The sequence below is a fragment of the Callithrix jacchus genome, chromosome 13, assembly GCF_049354715.1.
Source record: "Callithrix jacchus isolate 240 chromosome 13, calJac240_pri, whole genome shotgun sequence".
NCBI lineage: Eukaryota > Metazoa > Chordata > Mammalia > Primates > Cebidae > Callithrix > Callithrix jacchus.
The window spans coordinates 89,813,265-89,831,819 of NC_133514.1; the positions used below are offsets into that span (position 1 = coordinate 89,813,265).

General features: G+C 45.3%; 2 protein-coding genes across 10 annotated transcripts in view; both read right to left on the reverse strand.

Annotated features, from left to right (window-relative positions):
- The window catches only part of ST8SIA5 (ST8 alpha-N-acetyl-neuraminide alpha-2,8-sialyltransferase 5), a 77,181-nt gene extending 63,080 nt beyond the window's left edge, over positions 1-14,101 (reverse strand). For 2 of the 7 annotated variants that reach the window (XM_078348085.1, XM_078348086.1), the window contains exons 1-2: positions 12,967-13,598; positions 12,373-12,690 (exon numbers count right to left, since the gene is read on the reverse strand). In XM_078348085.1, coding sequence (XP_078204211.1) covers positions 12,373-12,503 — 131 coding nt within the window. In that variant the 5' untranslated portion in view covers positions 12,504-12,690; positions 12,967-13,598. Of the gene's footprint in view, positions 1-12,372; positions 12,771-12,966; positions 13,698-13,795 lie in introns of those variants that run through there. The other 5 variants (XM_035270950.3, XM_054244159.2, XM_078348084.1 and 2 more) reach the window with 4 other exon arrangements.
- A 1,280-nt stretch (positions 14,102-15,381) lies between these two features.
- PIAS2 (protein inhibitor of activated STAT 2) overlaps positions 15,382-18,555 on the reverse strand; it is a 181,550-nt gene continuing 178,376 nt past the window's right edge. For all 3 annotated transcript variants that reach the window (XR_013525878.1, XM_035270958.3, XM_078348081.1), the window contains one exon: positions 15,382-17,134. Coding sequence is in view for 2 of the 3 variants with exons in the window: in XM_035270958.3 (XP_035126849.1) it covers positions 17,126-17,134 (9 nt within the window). In the remaining variant the exon portion in view is untranslated. The remainder of the gene's footprint in view (positions 17,135-18,555) is intronic.

The window sequence follows — 18,555 nt, forward strand, 5'->3', positions numbered from 1 at the left end:
TTCAAAGCCTCTGTCATTTCCCACCAGGCTACTCCCACTACTCCCATTGCTGTCTCCTCTGAAACTTACAAGATTTATAGTCTATGCCACAAAACTGCAAGTTTATTTATACACCATCTTACATAATTTTTCATGTTTGTCTCTTTAAGTGTTCTGTAAGTTTCTTAAGGACATGAATCATTCCAAATAATTCCTTAGTAGCATCCCCTCTCCCCCAGTGCAAAGCCGAGGGACACTTAATGAATGTTTCCTGATTATTAGGATAAAGTTTCAGGATTCCCTTTGTATGAATCCATCCATTCAACAATTAGTGTCAGGCACTGTGCTTGGTCCTGAGAATTCAGAGATGAATAAAGCATCTCTTACAAGGGTCTTACAAACTGTGCAACTTTACACATCACTGTCCCTCTCTGCATGAATATGAAATGAGGAAGACTATTTAATAGGACTATGGAGAGAATTAAATGAAATAATCCACATTTAGGATTAGCTTCTTAGGTTAGAAACTGCCTCATGATCCCTTAATGAATGATAATAATTAATTTTTTTGAGACAGAGTCTCATTCTGTTGCCCAGGCTGGAGTGCAATGGCACAATCTTGGCTCACTGCAACCTCCACCTCCCAGGTTCAAGAAATTCTCCTGCCTCAGCCTCCTGAATAGCTGGGATTACAGGCATGCACCACCACACCTGACCAATTTTTGTATTTTTAGTAGAGATGGGATTTCGCCATGTTGGCCAGGCTGGTCTCAAACTCCTGACCTCAGATAATATGCCCACCTTGACCTCCCAAAGTGCTAGGATTACAGGCATGAGATACCACTCCTGGTCAATAGTTAATATTATTACCTGATAAATTCTTCACCTGTGGGGAGGAGGGGTGTCCCTAGAATAATAGGTAGGGTTAAGAGCTAAATTAGAGAATTATGAGATATGAAGTGAATGACCTGAATACATCAAAGAGGAGAAATTAAATCCTCTTAGAGGTAAATCCCTGGAAAATAGAAATGTCAAAAGAAAAAAAAAAGGGCCAGGAAGAAGAGATGGAATCCAGGAGTGAGATGTCACTGTGCTCCTGAGGGGTATCTGAGGAAGGTGCAGGAAACTCACATCCAACACCTGTGCAGGGCTGGGCATAAGGTAGGTCAGAGCTAGGATTAGAGGAAGGCCAGCAAGACACCCAGAACACAACATTTAAAGAGGTCCTCGTTCTCAGGCTCATGTAAGTATAATGTTGACACCTGAGAGCAGGGGCTGCCTTAAATTTTGTTCCCTGGATCCCTTGCTGGCCTTACCTCATCTCATTTTGCAGCAGGTGCTCAAGTGAAACTTTCTCTGACCAGAGAAACTATAAAGTCACTCTGCTGACCCACCACACACCCAGGCTGCAGTCAGTGCAGCATCCCTTCTCCTTTCTAGGGCACCCTCCCCTTCAAGAACCACACTCTCGATAGATCCTCAGTCCCTATGGTCCCAATATCCTGGGGCTGTGCCTGTTTCTCGGGACAGTCACAGAAGGCTTTGTCCCCTGGGTGGGAGGACAGCTGGCTCAGTGATGAGGACCTTCGAATATACACGTGTAGGCAGCACAAAATCAGGCTGTACTTTTCCTTGACCCAGTTTCACATCCTCAAGTCTCAGGCCTGCACCAGCCACAGGCAGGCAGCCTAGCTTTGTGCCCTGAAGGAGCAGGGGAGAGAAAGGCTGGAGGGAAAACAAGGCATAGGAGGGTCCTCTGTACTTGAGGCAGGACAAAACTCCTGGCCTCAGCTCCTGTCCACTGCACAATCACATAGAAAAGCAATGGGACAGTGCTGAGCAGGATGTGCTAAGTAGAGACACCATGGTGCTGTGAATTCAGAGGAGGGAAAGAGCACCATGGGCTAAGAACAGAAAGAGAAGCAGGATTTGGACTGAAAGACAGCTTGGAGGGGACAGCAGGTGGGGAGGCAGCATGGGTGAAGGCCCAGAGTTAGGACAGATGTGACATGTGTAAAAGACCCGTGGCTGGCCAGATGCAATGGCTCACGCCTGTAATCCTAGCACTCTGGGAGGCCAGTCGGGTGGATCACCTGAGGTCAGGAGTTCGAGACCAGCCTGGCCAACATAGCAAAACCGTCTCTACTAAAAAATACAAAAATTAGCCTGGTGTGGTGTCACGTGCCTGTAATCCCAGCTACTCGGGAAGCTGAGGCAGGAGAATTGCTTGAACCCGGGAGGCAGAGGTTGCAGTGAGCTGAGATGGCACCACTGCACTCCAAACCTGGGTAATAGAGTAAGACTCCATCTCAAAAAAAAAAGAAAAAGAAAAGAAAAAAAAGATCCTTGGCTGACAGGGGAAAAACATTCAACTTCTAGATTCTGCCTATGCACAGACTGACAATTAGGGATGAGATTTTTGTTTGGGGAACAGAAACATTCAAAGACTTCCATTTTTAACAAAATGGCCTATTGAGAAGCCCTCTGGAGCAGGTGCTGTGACATACCCCCACATCCCCTTCATGAATGAAGGACTTCACCCACCTGTTGGGAGTGCCACGAGCCAACAGCCCACAGCTCAGTCCTCTGAGAACTGCTGCAGGTGAGCATACTCAAGGTTACATCCTCTTCCAGGGCGTATACCTCTTCCAGGTATAAAAGTCAGGCCCCTCACCCCAACTCCGGGTAAGTCTGAAGGGCCATCCCATCTCCAGGGATGCCTATGGGGTCCACTGAGGGTTTCTCTGGAACTGTATTGTGTTTCAGTTTCTCCCTGTGACCAATCATATTTCCTCTCTTTCTCAGATATTAATTCTAAGAGCACTTCTCAATAAACATCCTGCACTCTAATCTCTGGCTCTGAATCTGCTTTTCAGGGAACCCAGTCTTCAGTAGCCTCCCACTACAAAACACTAAAATAACAATTAAAATGTCTTTTAAATGCCTTATTAAATGGATGAATAATCTGGCAAGAAAAGAAGTAGTAGATGCATTCATCAGACAATCCCAGATTCATGCTTCCTTTGTAATAGCCAAAGGGCCCTCCCAAGGCAGAGGGTCACACTAGAAACCTCCTCCTAAAGCCAAGAAAACACAAATAATGCAAAAGAAAAGAAAGGAGAAAATGCAGGGTATGTAAAAAACACAAAATACAATAAATGTAAATATACTAAACTTTCTAGGTAGAAGACAGAGATCATCAGATTCGTCATTAAAAACTATAAGTATATGCTAGTTACAATAGACACAGAATGAAAGACATGCACATTTTTTAAAAAAGGAATCGACATCATCATAAATATCATGTTCTCTCACCACAATGCCTTTGCATTTAAAAAGTCAAAAAGATAAGGAAAAAATTAAGGTATCTGGATATTTTTAAGTATTTCTAAATTCATGGGTGAATAAACTATGATAGAAATTAGAAAATAATTGGAATTAAAGATAATTAAAATACCTCTGGTATTTACTAGCTACATGACCTTGAACAAATTATATAACCTCACTGTGGTTCAGTTTCCTCATCTCTAAAATGAGCATGGTAATAGAATCTATTACTTATGTTATATGAATTCAGTATGGTAATACATAAAGCACTTGGACTAGTATCTGGCACATAGCAAATGCAATGCCATTCTGAGTTCTTGTTATCATCATCTTCTCAAAATTGAAGGGATTTAATTAAAGAAGTATTCAGAGGAAATTTTGTAACTTCGAAAGTTTACATTAGAGAATAGAAAGACTGAATATTGAAGAGATAAGCACCCAACTTAGGAAGTTAGAAAAATGGCAGAATAAAACTGAAGCATAAAAATTAATAATATAGAAAGCAAATATCCAAGAGAAAATCACCAAGGCCAAAATCTGATCATTCTACAAAGACAATGTAAAAAATAGAAAAACAAACAAGTAAATAATGTTAAGAATAAAAAGGGGGCAAAATGATGGATATGACAGAGATGAAATACAGCATACTATAAATTTTGCCAATAAACTTCATTTTTTAATTTCTAGAAAATATAATTTACCAAAATTGATTAAGAAATAGAAAACTTAAATACTCTTACAATCACTAAAGAAATGGATCAGTAACTTGATTAGTAAGTCTTTATTAGTAAGAATGAATGGATTAGTAAGTCTTTCCATATGGAAAACATTAGGTGCAAATGGTTGTACAGGTGAGGTCTATGAAACTTTTAAAGAATAGATGAATCTCAAAACTTGCATAAGTCATTACAGAGAATAAAGTGTTAACATTCTCACTTGCAAAAGTGATTTTAAAACCAGTCTTGCAAATGAGTTGAGAATAGGAGAAAATTACATGCCAATAGCATTCAAGAACAGGAACAGAATATCCTTAACAAAAATGATAGCTAACAAAATCTCACATCATATAAAACAAATAATATACCACAAAAAAGTTGGGTTTTCCCCTAAAATTATAAGTTGAACATCTATTAATGTAATTTGCCACATCAAAAGATTAAAGGGGAAAAACTACATATCATTCAACAGATATAGAAAACACACTTATAAAATTAATATCTAAATACAACTTTTGGGGATGGAGGCAGCAAACCACCACGGCATGTGTAACAATCCTGTAAGACCTGCACATGAACCCCAGAACTTATGGTATAATTTTTAAAAAGCTAGAAATTTTTAAAAAGTTAAAAAAGAAAAATAAATAAATACAACTTTTGGCTGGGACAATGGCTCATACCTGTAATCTCAGCACCTTGGGAGGCTAAATAAGACCGTTACCTGAGGTCAAGAGTTGGAGACCAGACTGAGCAGCATAGTAAAACCCCCTCTCTACTAAAAATACAAAAATTAGCCAGTCATGGTGGTGCATCCCTGTAATCACAGCTACTCAGGAGGCTGAGGTGGGAGAATCCCTTGAAACTGGGAGGCAGTGGATGCAGTGAGCTGAGATCACACCATTGCACTCCAGCCTGGGCAAAACTCCCTCTCAAAAAAAAAAATAGTCAAAGAATCTAAATAGATATTTCTCCAAAGAAGATAAACAAATAGCTAATAAGCCCATAAAAAGATGCTCCACATCATTAGTCATCAGAGAAATGCAAAATCAAAGCCACAGTGAGACATCACCTCAAAACCACTGAGATGGCTCTAATCCAAAAACAGATAATCAAAGTGTTGTCAAGGATGTAGAGAAATTGGGACCCTCATACAATGCTGGAGAAAATGTAAAATGATACAGCCACCTTGGAGAAGCCTGGCAATTCCTCAAATGGCAAACACAGAGTTACCATATAACCAATTCTACTCAAAGGTATAAACCCAAGAGAAATGAAAACCTATGTTCACACAAAAACTTAACAGTGAAAACAACACAAATGTTCATGAGTTGAAGAATAGAGAAACAGAATGTAGTGTATCCACGCAATGAAATATTACTCTGCAAGAAGAATAAATGAAGTACTGATACATGATATGACATGGATGAACCTTGAAAACAGTCTGCTTAGTGAAAGATGTCAATCACATAGGACAACATAGCACATGATTCAATTTGCATGAAATGCTCAAAACAGGAAAATCTAGAGAGACAGAAGACAGATTAGTCTGTTTGTTTATTCTAGGACTAAGAGGGATGGGGTCTAGAAAGTGATGGCTAAGGGCTACAGGATGTCCTTAATTTTGACTGTGGTGGTAGATGTGCCACTGTTTGAAAATATTAAAAGCCACTTCACTGTTCACTTTAAGTGGATGAATTTTAGTTCAATAAAGCTGTCAAAAAAAGAAGGAAGAAAATGGTGAGGACTAAGACAAGAATGTTCACTATGACACTTTTACTAAACATTATGTCAAAGGTCCTAGCCACTACAGTAAAACAAGAACTGTATATTAAGGTATAATTGTAGAGTAATGAAAGAAAGAAAAACATCTACATAGAAATCCCCAGATAATCTATAGATAAACTATTATTGGTATGTACAATCTCGATTTCATCAAGGTTGCTGATTATAAAATTAATACACAAAAAATCAAATTTATTTCTATATACCAGCTACAAATGGTTAGAAAATATAATTTTTTAAAAGATAATTTTTACAATAGTGAAAATTTTACATAGTTTTTAACTATTTAACTATTTAAAAACTATGTAGCTAGAAACATTGTTATGGACTAAATAATTGTTTGTGTCCCCCCAAAATTCCCACGTTGAAATCTAATCCCCAATGCAATGGTATTTGGAGGTAGAGTTTTGGGAGGACGATTAGGTCAAAGAGTGGAGCAGTCATGAATGGGATTGGTGCCCTCGTAAGAAGAGGCCAGAGACTTAGCTCCCTCTCTTTCTGCCACATGAGGATATAAGAAATCTGCAACCTGCAGGAGGGCCCTCGCCAGAACCCAACTATGCTAGCACCTTGATCTTGAACCTTCAGCTTCCTGAACAGTGAGAAACAAACATTGGTTGCTTAAGCTACCCAGTCTACGATAATTTGTTATAGCAGCCAAAATAAGCTAAGACATAAATCTGACAGAAAACATTTGAACTCTTTATGGGGAATTATATAATTCCATTGAAAGACACAGGAATGGCCGAGCACGGTGGCTCATGCCTGTAATCCCAGCACTTTGGGAGGCCAAGGCGGGCAGATTACGAGGTCAAGAGATAGAGACCATCCCGGCCAGCATGGTGAAACCCCATCTCTAAAAATATAGAAATTTGCTGGGCACGGTGGCACATGCCTGTAGTTTCAGCTACTTGGGAGGCTGAGGCAAGAAAATCGCTTGAACCCATGAGGTGGAGGTTGCAGTGAGCTGAGATTGCACCACTGCACTCCATCCAGTTTGGTGACAGAGCTGGATTCTGTCTCGAAAAAGAAAGACACGGGAAGACATTCAAGGCCCATGGTTATCTGCTTTTCCTGAGATTAAGTTTAAAAGACAGACTGAGACCAGATTATTAAAACCTGCCATATCTTTTCTTTCCACCTTAAAATAAATATTGCCCTCTCCCTGTTCCTCTGTTAAAGTCTAAACGTTTGAAGTCATAACACTCTAGGGCTATGAGCTTATATGAAGATAACACTAACAAAGGGGACTGGGGGCAGTGGAGGACTTAAGAGAAGAGGGGACAATTTCCATGCCCCTCATTGTGGAAAATCTTTCTTGTAATGCTTTCTCTTCTCAGTATTGACACCTAGAAAGGGTCATCTGCGCTCCCTGTCTCCACATTGTCTTTCCCCACTCACTCTCTGCCTACTGAAATAGGATTCTGTCCCTACTCTTCTCTCCCAAACTGTCTTTGCCTCTACTGCCAACCCAATGGACACCGCAATCCCATCCCACCCAAGACCTCTGCCTGGCATGCCACAGCTGGCCACTCTCACTCTGGTGCCCTCGTCTCTTGGTTTCCTTAATGCCTCCCTTTCCTCTTTCCCCTCCAACTCTCTCCAGCCTCGACTTCCAGAGCCAGCTCTCGTCTCTCTACCCCTTCAGACATCCTTCAAGGCTCTCCTTTGCACCCCAACCCATCATCATTTTCCACTCTGCTCTGTCCTTGGTGACTCATCCAATCCCATTGCTCACACCAGTATTTTTCTAACTAAGGGTTTCAATGGATTGTTAAATTTAGTTTGTTGCTCTCAGATTTTTTTGGTAAAAACTCTCTTTTACTGTGGCAAAATACACAATAACAAAATTTACCATTTTAACCACTTTTAAGTCTACAGTTGAGTGGCATTAAGTTCATTCACATCGCTGTGCTACCATCACTACCATCCATTTCCAATACTTTCTCATCCTTCCAAACTGAAACTCCGAACCCATTAAATGATGACTCCCCATCCCACACCCAGCCCCCGGGAACCACCATTCTACTTTCTGTCTTTATGAATTTGACCACTCTAATTCCCTCATATAACTAGAATCATAGCGTATTTGTCCTTTTGTGCCTGGCTTATTTCACTTAACACAAGATCTTCAAGGTTCATCCACACTGTAGCACATTTCAGAACTTCCTTTCTTTTTAAGGACAATATTCCATTATATTTTTTAATGAAGTAGGATGGATTGTTTTTAAAGAAGTAAAACAGAAAACTTAGAGGGCATTTCTCATAATAAGGCCAAGTATTGTTTCACAAAATGTTTCAGTTGAGTGTGTACATAAATGTGTTCAAGATCTTCGGTATAACATATGCCTTACTGTACCTCCCAATCATCAAAGTTTGGAAAACACTGATATCAGTGGTTGGTGAATCCAAATCTACACCGTTAGCCTGGCTCTTCACAGTGCAGTTCTGGGTCTGGGTAGGATCCAGACCCACAGCTGTCACCCTACCTACACCTTCCCTCCCCCAGACATGCCCTTCTCATAGGGTCCCCACTTTCTACTCAGGAATTGGGCTCTGCCTGCCTGCCTCATCTGCTCCCAGTGATACAGCTCTAACCCCTGGGTCATGCAGATTCACTCAGCTCTTGCCTATACTTGTCAATCCTTGCCCAAACTTGATTTCATCCCCCTTCCTTTCACCTTTGCCTATGCCTGTGAATCAATCCCCTTTTTTGAAGACCCCTTCAAATTCCTCCATGTACCCTGAAGCACAGTGATTTACCCTGGCTCCCTCCTCCTTGTTTTTAGAGTCCCTTGTCCACTCCTCTAGGCATGGCTCATGTATGAGTTATGTGCCTTCCTGTCTTCCCAATAGCCACAGGCTCCCTGGAGACCCTGGACTGTGCCTGCCTTGCACACCATTGTATCCTCAGCACTTAGAGTAAATCTTCATGAAGTATTTGTTCAATCAAAAACAGACCTGGAGAAGCCAAGAGCATCAAGGGGAACGTTCACAACTTTGTTTCTTGTCTTTTTCTCCTCATTCACATAGTGTATGCTTTCTCTATTGAGACACTGAGCCCACTAAACCATGGCACTGCCCCACCTTCTCCCCTCCTGACCAAGGAAAGTGGTGTAAATGGACCCCCCCCCCCAGACTTCTGACTGATCTCAGTGGGGCCCTCCCAAAAGCTCCCATTGCCCATTGCAGAGCACAGGGAGAGCCCAGGGTCCAGAGAAGTAAGTACACATTGACTCACAACCCCACTTCCATTTGCTGTGGGCTGTTGCTAAACTCTCACTGGAAGAAACTGCCATTGCTGTATCCCTGAGCTCTTCATGAGGTGGCATCGCACCAGCTCAGCACAGAGGCAAAGAACAGCAGCCTTCAGGAATCCCCTGGCTCCAAAGTAGACCTGCTCCCTGCATCAAGTTCTTCTCACTTTGCCTGGACTGTGACAGTACCTTCCAGCCTCTCTACCTCTTTAACCCTTCCTGTAGAAAGCCCAGCTAACATCCTTCCTAGTGGCTTTTATCCTGCCAGTACCCTACTCAAGGACCAGACATGGCTCCCAGTAGCCCAGTGAACCAAGTGCAAATTGTTCCCCTCAATCTTCAAAGCACTTTGCTGAGTCTAGTGACCCACTGTTGCATCTGCCTCCTTCATCCCTTCCTTCCCCCTCACACCAGCTGTATCCGTTTCTTCACTGTGTCTCTTCCAGTTACAGTCCCTGCATACGCACACATAGTCTTACTTTCAATTATTTATGCATTATCCAATATCTATGAGAACGTTTTATGTGCTGGACGCCATATTTGGTGTTCACGGTGCAGCTGGGAACAAAACAGAGCAAATCCCCATCTCATGGAGCTTTCAGTCTAGAGCAGAGTTTCTCAACCTTAGCACTATGACATTTGGGGGCTGGGAAATTCTTTGTGTGGGGGGCAAACTATGCAGTGTAGGATCTTTACAACATCTTTGGCCTCTTCCCACTGCATATGGCAGCACTTTCCTGTCCCCAGTGTGAACACCACAGAAGTCTCCAAACATTGCAGTGGGGAATAGGGGATTGAGAACCTCTGATCTAGAGCAGCAGAAGGAGCTTGTTGCAGCTTTCAGATCACCTGGGCAGCTTATTACAAAGGCAGGTTAGTAGATCCCACCCCCAGACAGCCTGATTCAGGGCTGAGGAGTCTACATTTCAACAGCCCTCCAGTCGGTTCCAATTCAGGCCCTCCCAGAACCTTTGCTTGAACACTGGTCAAGTGTTTCTAGACAGGAGACAGACTGATGATAATCACACCAGGTCAGTTCATTACAGTCATGATATATGGAGGAAACAAGATGGGTAAGCAGGTGCTAGGGGTGGCACTGATGTGGCAGCCACACCCAGTTCAAGATCAGGACTGGCCAACGATGAAGCCAAGTGCTACAGCACAGGGAGGGTCAGGTGTGGGAGAGATGGGAGGAAGTTGTGCCACCTTTGCTCCTACCCGCTTTTTGGATGTGCACGCCCCTACCCCCACCCTTAAATCTTATCCTTCCTTCAAGGTCCACTCAAGTTCAACTTCCTCTGGGCGCAGTCTTCCCTAACTCCTCCAGCCCATTAGTGCCTGTCTTCTCAGACAGTTTAACATTCACTTTCTATTTCATTTGTGGCTATTTTTTTTTTTTTTGTCCCAAATAGACTTTGAGTCCTCTGAGCACCAAGACCACACCATCTCCTTCTTTACAGACCCTTATTTACAGATACCCTTCCAGGATCCCGCCTATACAAGTTTTGCTTGCTTAATTGGCTAACTTGAGTCCCTGGAGTGAGGCCAGCACGATAGCATCTATGTGATTTCGGGGGTCAGGGTTTCTGTGAGGGAGGAAGGGAAGCCCCTTCTATGCCTGCTGAACTCCAGGCAGCTAGCCCACCCACCCATGACCAGGGAGGACTTCCCAGAGCAGGCAGGTAGTAATTCGGTTGGCATTTGCTATGGCTGCTTAAGCTCTCCCCCTGTTGACAAGGTAGAAAGAATCCCAGCAGCCCCAGCAACTTTGGGGAGGTGCCAGCAGGGGGCAGGAACCCAGAGCTGCCCTGCTGAAGAGCAAGTGCCAAGATGACAGCAGGCAACTGGCCTGCAGGACTGCAGCAAGCCATGGGGGACCCAGCTGTCCTTGCACAGGATCATCTCAGAGGCACCAGTAACCAAAAGAGGAGGCAGGCCCAATCAGATCCAAGAAGCCAGGAGGCTCCAAAGATGGCCTTTAAAGCCACCAGCGCCAGACACCTCTCAAGAGCTGCCACTAACCAGGGAACGCTCCCTGGGAAGGTCCTGAGAACAAGGTGCCTCATTACTCCCCAGCTCTGGGGGAGTTACAAGGAGGGGAAATAGCCTAAGTGCTCGGGTTTCCACTGCAGAGCAGCACCTAGCAGCTTCTTCACCCTCCCACCCTCATGGGCAGCCCAGATTGGGAGCACCCATGCCTAATGTAGAACCCAAAGGATGAGAAGAGGGCTATTTCGTTATGCGGAACTTTAGAGAAGAAGGTGGGATGCTTACTTAGCTAGAGAGACCTTTTCTTTTCCTATCACCCTGGGGGAGTGTTGGTGAGAGTCAGGAGATAGCAGCAAAGAAAAAAACACCCCAGCAGCTAGCAGAGAGGGCTCTTTCCAGGAGAAACTCTGATATGGCTGTAGCCGAGAGCAGAAGTCCTCCTAATCCCCCAAACCAGGCAGCGAAACCCCAAGTGTTCCCCGTAGCCAGCAGAGCCGGCAGAAGGAAGTGGCTGGCCTTTCAGTGTATCTTCTGCAAACAAGTGAGACTTAGGCTGTGCCCGAACTGAATTTCTGAGTGACACCTCCTGCTGCTCTTTCTCTTGGTGGAGGTTGGCCATGGGTGGGGGTGGAGTAGGGGGAGATCCCAACTAGGGGGTTAATTTCTGCTGCAGCTCTGACCTTTTGCGCTAAGGATGAGAAGAAAAAAAAAGCCATCTGTTTCAGAAGGAATCAGGTTGTGAGTTTCACAGATCCAGTGGCTGTGGGATTATAAGACTACACTATCCTTGTGGCATCGCCACCGCCCACTACCACCCCCCATCACACCCAACCCGAAGCTCCTGTAGGGGAAATGTTTTTTTCTCCCAAGGGTCCCTACAAAAGTTCAGGACTCGAGAGGTTAAAAAATAAATAAAAATTAAAAATTAAAAATTTATACGATTTTGAGCCCTCCTACCCCCGCGTCCAAACAAATGGTCATAGAACTGTGGGTTTGGAGGACACCGATCTGATCCTTGCGGTCTCTCCGAGTATCAAGTGGATTTATTCTCAGCTTGGTTGCTTGGAATTCTAACCTGTCCTTCATTTTTCACAGTGGGACAAAGTTGTCTGGGCCTTCCAGCCGGCGCTGGGCAGGCAGCTGGAAACAAGGATGCTCTTGGAAACGCGGTGACCCACCCCTAAGCGGCCGTGCTTGAGGCGAGGAGCGTATCCCACGATCACTCACCCCCGGGCACTGCGGCCGAAGCTGCCGCTGCCACTGCCACCCGGGGGGCTCGCCCGCCGGTTCCCCGCATCCCGCCCTCTCACGGACTTTCTTACCTCTTAATGTAGTTCCTGCCATACAGGATCTGTTGCAGCAAGGTCACCAAGGCGAAGGCGCAGATGAAGATAAAGAGCAAAGTTCGATTCCCCAACAAATCCCGGTTGGCCGAGGGGTCCGCGTAGCGCATCCTGGCGACCGGGCGCCGCGGGCGCGGGGTACGGGGCGGCCAGGCAATGACTGGCTGGGTTCCGGGGCCCTGGAGGGCGCACGGCCGACTTGGTGCCTCACGGTGCGGTCAGGCAGGAGGGGGACTTCGCGGGGCAAAGTTTCCGGCTGGCGCGGCCGGAGCCGGGGACATCCAAGCGTCGCAAGCACTGGGGCGGCACACAGGACAGGGCCAGTCACAGAGAGCTCGGCTGGGGCCCGGGGCCTTCCCCTGGGTGCCTTTACCTCTGGTCGCCCGTGCCGGGCAGCCGCGGATTTCCCCGCGGAGGGGCGAGGCCAGGTGCCACGAGCCGGAGGCGGCCCCTCCCGCCGAAGTGGTGGCCAATGGGGAGCGGGGCCCGGGCTCAGTCCCCAGTGCACCCCAGCGCGCCGTGCACCGCCCCCTCCAGTCCGGCTCCGGATCGCGGGCGCCCAGGGCACTGTACCTGCCGGGGGCGGTCCGCGTCTGATCCCTGGGCCTGCAGCGAGGGATCGCGAAGGTTGGCCTTCGGTTCTGCTGATAGGGACGGGGGAGGGGGGTACAAAACACCCGTGCAGTCTAGCTAATGATAGGCAGACTGTGGGGAGGGGGAGGGGTGGAGCGGAAAACGCCGGGTTTGAATCTTGGAATTAAAAAGAGGGCAGGGACCGGGCGCGGTGGCTCACGCCGGTAATCCCAGAACTCTGGGAGGCCAAGGCGGGCGGATCACAAGGTCAGGAGTTCGAGACCAACATGGCCAATATGGTGAAAGCCGGTCCCTACTAAAAATAAAAATAAAAATAAATTCGCCGGTAATCCCAGCTACTCAGGAGGCTGAGGCAGGAGAATCGCTTGAACCTGGGAGGCGGAGGTTACTGTGAGCCGAGATCGCGACACTACACTCCCGCCTGGGTGACAACGCGACTCCGTTTCAAATAAATAAACAAATAAATAAAAAATAAAAGAGGGCAGAAAGAGAAAGCCGCGGCTGCAGAGCTGGACTTGATGGAAGGGAGCATTTGCGTGAGGCGCGCAGGGCACTGAGTCACCGCCGCGGCCGCGTCCTCGCGCTCTCCTAGCGATTTCTCCGGAGAAAGCGGAGCAAGGTCAGCTGGGCAGCCCTTCAAGGACGGCGCGCGCGACTCCTGCATGCTGATGGTCTGCTAGGCTGTCTGCCTGCGCCCTGGCGCCCAACTCCTGCAAGGAAGAAATTCAGGGGCTGCCCGACCCCGCCATAGGCCTCTTCCCCACCCAGCCGCAACCCGGCGGCCGTTTGTCAAAGAACTTGTTGTTACCGAGACACGGGGACCTTGTCTCATCCTCGGAACCACTCGTAAATCTTAGGTAGGGCAGCCGGCAGCCTTCGGGGACCACAGTCCCCGCATTAGGAAGTCAGTTACTACATCCGGAAAGATTCGTGCTACTGAATGCATGCCAGGGAGAATAATTACAGAAACGCAATACGAATGTCGTGCCTCTTCAGAAATTCTTAGCCTGAAATACCATCCCCAGCTCCCAACCCGGCCAGGCGACGGTCCTGGCATCTTGACACCGCAGAGCCTCCAAGCGCTGGGAGTCGTGTGCTCGCGGCGCTCGCCACTGAGGCCAGCTGGAAGATTCTAGGGTGCCCCTTCCCAGGCTCCAGCAGACAGCCGGGGAGTTTCTACAGTCAGGCCAGGGATTCAACTGGGAACCTGACCGAAACTCAAACCTCAGCAAAAGAACTTTGATGGGGGAAGTGCCCAGACTCAAACACCCTTGACCCTGGCATTTAGTAGTTCCTTCTTTTAACTGGAAAGATCAAGGAATGCACAGTAAAATCTCATGATAAGGCTTCCACCAAGAATTAGGGATTTGTGTTAATTCATAAGGCAGAAGTGGCCCCTGTGCTGTTCATGAAGAGTTTCTGGATTTCTCTGAGAGGTCACAGGTAGGCTTCTTTTCTTTTTTTCTTTTTTTCTTTTTTTTAGACAGGGTCTTGGCTCTGTTGCCTAGGCTGGAGTGCGATGGCACAATCTCAGCTCACCGCAACCTCCATCTCCCGGGTTCAAGCAATTCTCCTGCCTCAGCCTCCCAAGTAGCTGGGATGCTACTTAGCACGCACCACCATAGGCATGCATCACCACACCTGGCTAATTTTGCATTTTTAGTAGAGACGGGGTTTTGCCTATTGGCCAGGCTGGTCTTGAACTCCTGACCTCAAGTGATTCTCTCAACCTCCGCCTCTCAAAGAGCTGAGATTATAGGCGTTAGCCACCTCGCCCAGCCACAGGTAGGCTTTTTAACCAATTAAAGAAAAACTTGAACATTTAGAGGGCCCATTATTATAATAATTCCCGTATTTGTTTGCTGTCTTGCACATCAAAATGTGCATATATTAATGCATTTTTACCTTCTAGGCCCTGGCTAACCCATTTTACAGGTGAACGGACTAAAGCAATAGTTATCCAAGGTAACTCACCTAGCAACAAGTCTTGGGATTCTGAGATGAGGCTCTTTCTCCCCCACACACAGGCAGGCTGGCTTCTTGGGAGTGGGACTTGTTCATTTGTCCCCACCACCACCATTGATTTTTACTTAATGCTCCCCTCTTGCTGTCTTCAAATTTTTGAACAAGGGGGTTTGCATTTCACTTTGCACTGGGCCAAATTATGTGGCAGCTCCTACACACAGGCTCCAAGTTGACAGTAGTAATTTTTCACTAATTTTTCTCTACTTGGTGCTCAAATGTAGAGTTGGAGGGGTGCTATCATCTTCACTCCAGGCAAGGCACTGTCATTTCCTTTGTATTCCTGCTTATTCTCCACCCCATCAGGTCCTCATTCTGATACCTGTCTTTGGGTGCATGCTTTCTTGGAAAAACAAAACAAATCTATTTTCAAGTAATGAATCCACATTATCCTAAGAACTTTTTAATTGCAGTATACTACATTTACAGAAAAGTACACAAATCATAAATGTTCAGCTCGCTGGGTTTTCACAAGCTGAACACAGCCATATAACCAGCACACAGATCAAGAAACAAAGACATCAGCCCCCAGGAATCCCCTAAAGTTCCTTTCTGGTTACTACATACTCAAGAGTAACCACTGTTCTAACCCTAAAGATCAGTGCTTCCTGTTCTTGTGTTTTATATAAATGCAATTATACATAATATATTATTTCATGTCTGCCTTATTTTGCTTAACATTGCTATGAGATTTATCTTATCCATGCTGTTGCATGTGGTGGGCAGAATTACAAGATGTCCCCCAAGACTCCTCACTCCCTCTTGTATGCATATTCCCCCAGGTATTCAACTAAACATTGATCTAGTTGCTGCTGTGAAGGGAATTTGCAGATGTAATTAGACCTAAATCAGTTGGCTTTAATATCATGAAACTGTCCTCAATGGGCACGGCCCTATGGAGCCCTTACAAGGGACTGGGCTATTCCTGGTGAAAGAGATTTGAATCACAAGAGGGACTGATACGAGGGAAATTCTTTGCTGTTGCCTTCAAAGACAGAAGGGGGCCATAAGGCAAACGATGCAGACAACCCCTAGGAGCTGAGACTGGCTCCTGGCTCATAGCCAGCAAGGAAATGGGGACCTCAGTCCTCTAATCACAAAGCAGACCCTGACTTCTGCCAACAAACTGAATAAACTTCTAGGAGGATTCTGAGCTCCAGCCGCCTACACCTTGATTTCGGCTGTTGGGACCCTCAGCAGAGAACCCAGCTACGCCGTGCCCAGATTTAAGACCTACACAACTGTGAGCTTTTAAGTGTGCATTGCTTTAAGCCTCTAAGTTTGTGGTAATATGTTTCACTGCAAATATAAAACTAATGCCTTTGTGTGCATTATAGTTTGTTCAATCTTGTTGCTGTATAGTATGCCATCAAATGACTGAGGCACAACTTACCCATTCTACAGCTGATGGACACCCTCTGGGTAGCTGCTGCCATCAGCCTTCCAGTGCATGCATTTTTGGGTGAACACATGCATGCATATCTGCTGGGTATCTATTTCTAGAAGTAAAATTGCTAGGTCAGAGAGTGTGCATATGTTCAGCTTTAGCGACTACTGCCAAACAGTTTTCCAAAGGGTAAATTATTTTTTAATAGGTATTTTATTCAGATTCACCATGATCTCATAAGGAATTGGTCCCACAATAAAACTAACTGGCTAACCTAAGAGCAAAAACCCAGCCAAGAGCCAAGACAGTTGAGGGACAACAACAGCTCCCAAGGTACCCACTCTCCCTGGAGGAAATACTCAACAGCTAGGTCTCCTACATGAATTATCAGTGGATGAGATTGAAGATGGCATTAGGAACAGCTAGAACTTTGCAGCAAGACTATGTAGAATAGATTTTGGTCACTTGATCTTCTGCACATGATCAGCAATAGTCCAGTGGTCTCGGTTGACACTGCTCTCCTAATCCTAATGGCATTTTAAATTTGACTATCTTCATGTCAGAGGTATATTTAACACATACACAAACAGCTCACAAGCACCTGTAGTGGAGTCGGAGACCTAAGATCTTGAAACATGGAGGTCTGAAGTCCCTGTTATCCTATCAGTATGGAGCTAGGTTCCATTTTAAGCCAAATTTGTATTCTGATTGTAGAGTTGCAGCAAACACTCAGAAGACCTTGCAAACAAAAGAGTAAACACATGGATAACTGATCACTATACCATATTCAGTGAACACCATTTTTACATTCTAATTGCCAGGAATGGGGACAGCTGCATCATTGTTTAAAACACACACTCATGCACAATTAAGCCAGAACAAATGTCAACACTGGCACCATCTGCTAAATTACTGATAACTGATGGCCATTACTCATGCTGTGAGCATTGTCTCCAACATAAAATGGAAAGACTTTTTCAAAAACATACAGGTTTCGACTGGTTTTAAAAAGCCAGCTTTTTATACCATATAGCACAACTGCAACCTGTCAGATTATGTAAGTGACATTTCACCCATGTGCTGGAGGAGTTTGCGATAAGTACATGCTGTTTTTGTGCCTCTTTACATTTACGTTAACAAGTCAGGTCTTCGAGAGGCCAATTCGTGGCTTTGGGACACTTTGTCTGTGGTGAGGGTATCTTGCTGCCAGGTGAGCAGAAATGCCCCAGTTATAACCTTGTCATCAGAGAGCCAGGGCTTGCCATTGCATGGTCAACTGCAGACACAAGACTCTATCTCATCGGTCTTGTTTTTAATAAATTATATAACAGAACAAGGATTTAAACCCCTTGTTCAGTTCCCTTATGAAGTACAAATTATATCCAATGTAATTCATGATAAATCATTAATAATCTCGAACCTGGATATATGAAGCCACCTTTCAGCCTTCATATCTCCAGGCTGAGAAGGATCCTCCTTCAGTCATAGTATCACTCCCAGATATTCTTCTCCTGCATTGGTTCCAATTTATCCAGTTTGTTTCAAAGGGTAAAGATACTTATTATTAATCCATAAACCAATGGATGCATCATAGTACAGAAAGATTCTGTTCCACCTCAGGCATGTCACACTGCTACAGTGTGTTTCTGTACTTGCCAGAAACAGCGTCATTGGAATAAGGTCACTTGGATTACATTTAGATGACACGTTGGACATAATGGACCTAGAATCTCCTTTTCTTATCTTAAAGGCTGGGCTCTGGGGTAGAAACACTTGGGTCAGGTTCTGCCCTTTGATGAATTCAGCTAAGAGAATGCATTTTTTAATTTCCAAGCCAGTGCAGGCCCCTAGAAACGTTTTGTTGGTGGTCTGTATGAGGCTGAGAGTTTCAAAGGAATGCTCTATACATACAGCTACTTAAAAATGTTTAGTGTTCCTTGGGTGCCTGAGAAGAGAAGAGGGATGAATGTTCCACTGTGATCATCTACTTCTAAAGCACCAAGGAATGTTTCAGACCCTAACACCATGACCACAGCACAGTATGTATCATTTAACCATTATCCTAAATTCTAAAGGCTCCATGCATTGGGTAGACATGGCTGGAATGGACACTATGTGCTAGGCATTGTGTGACATGCTAGGGAAACAAGAATCAGTCA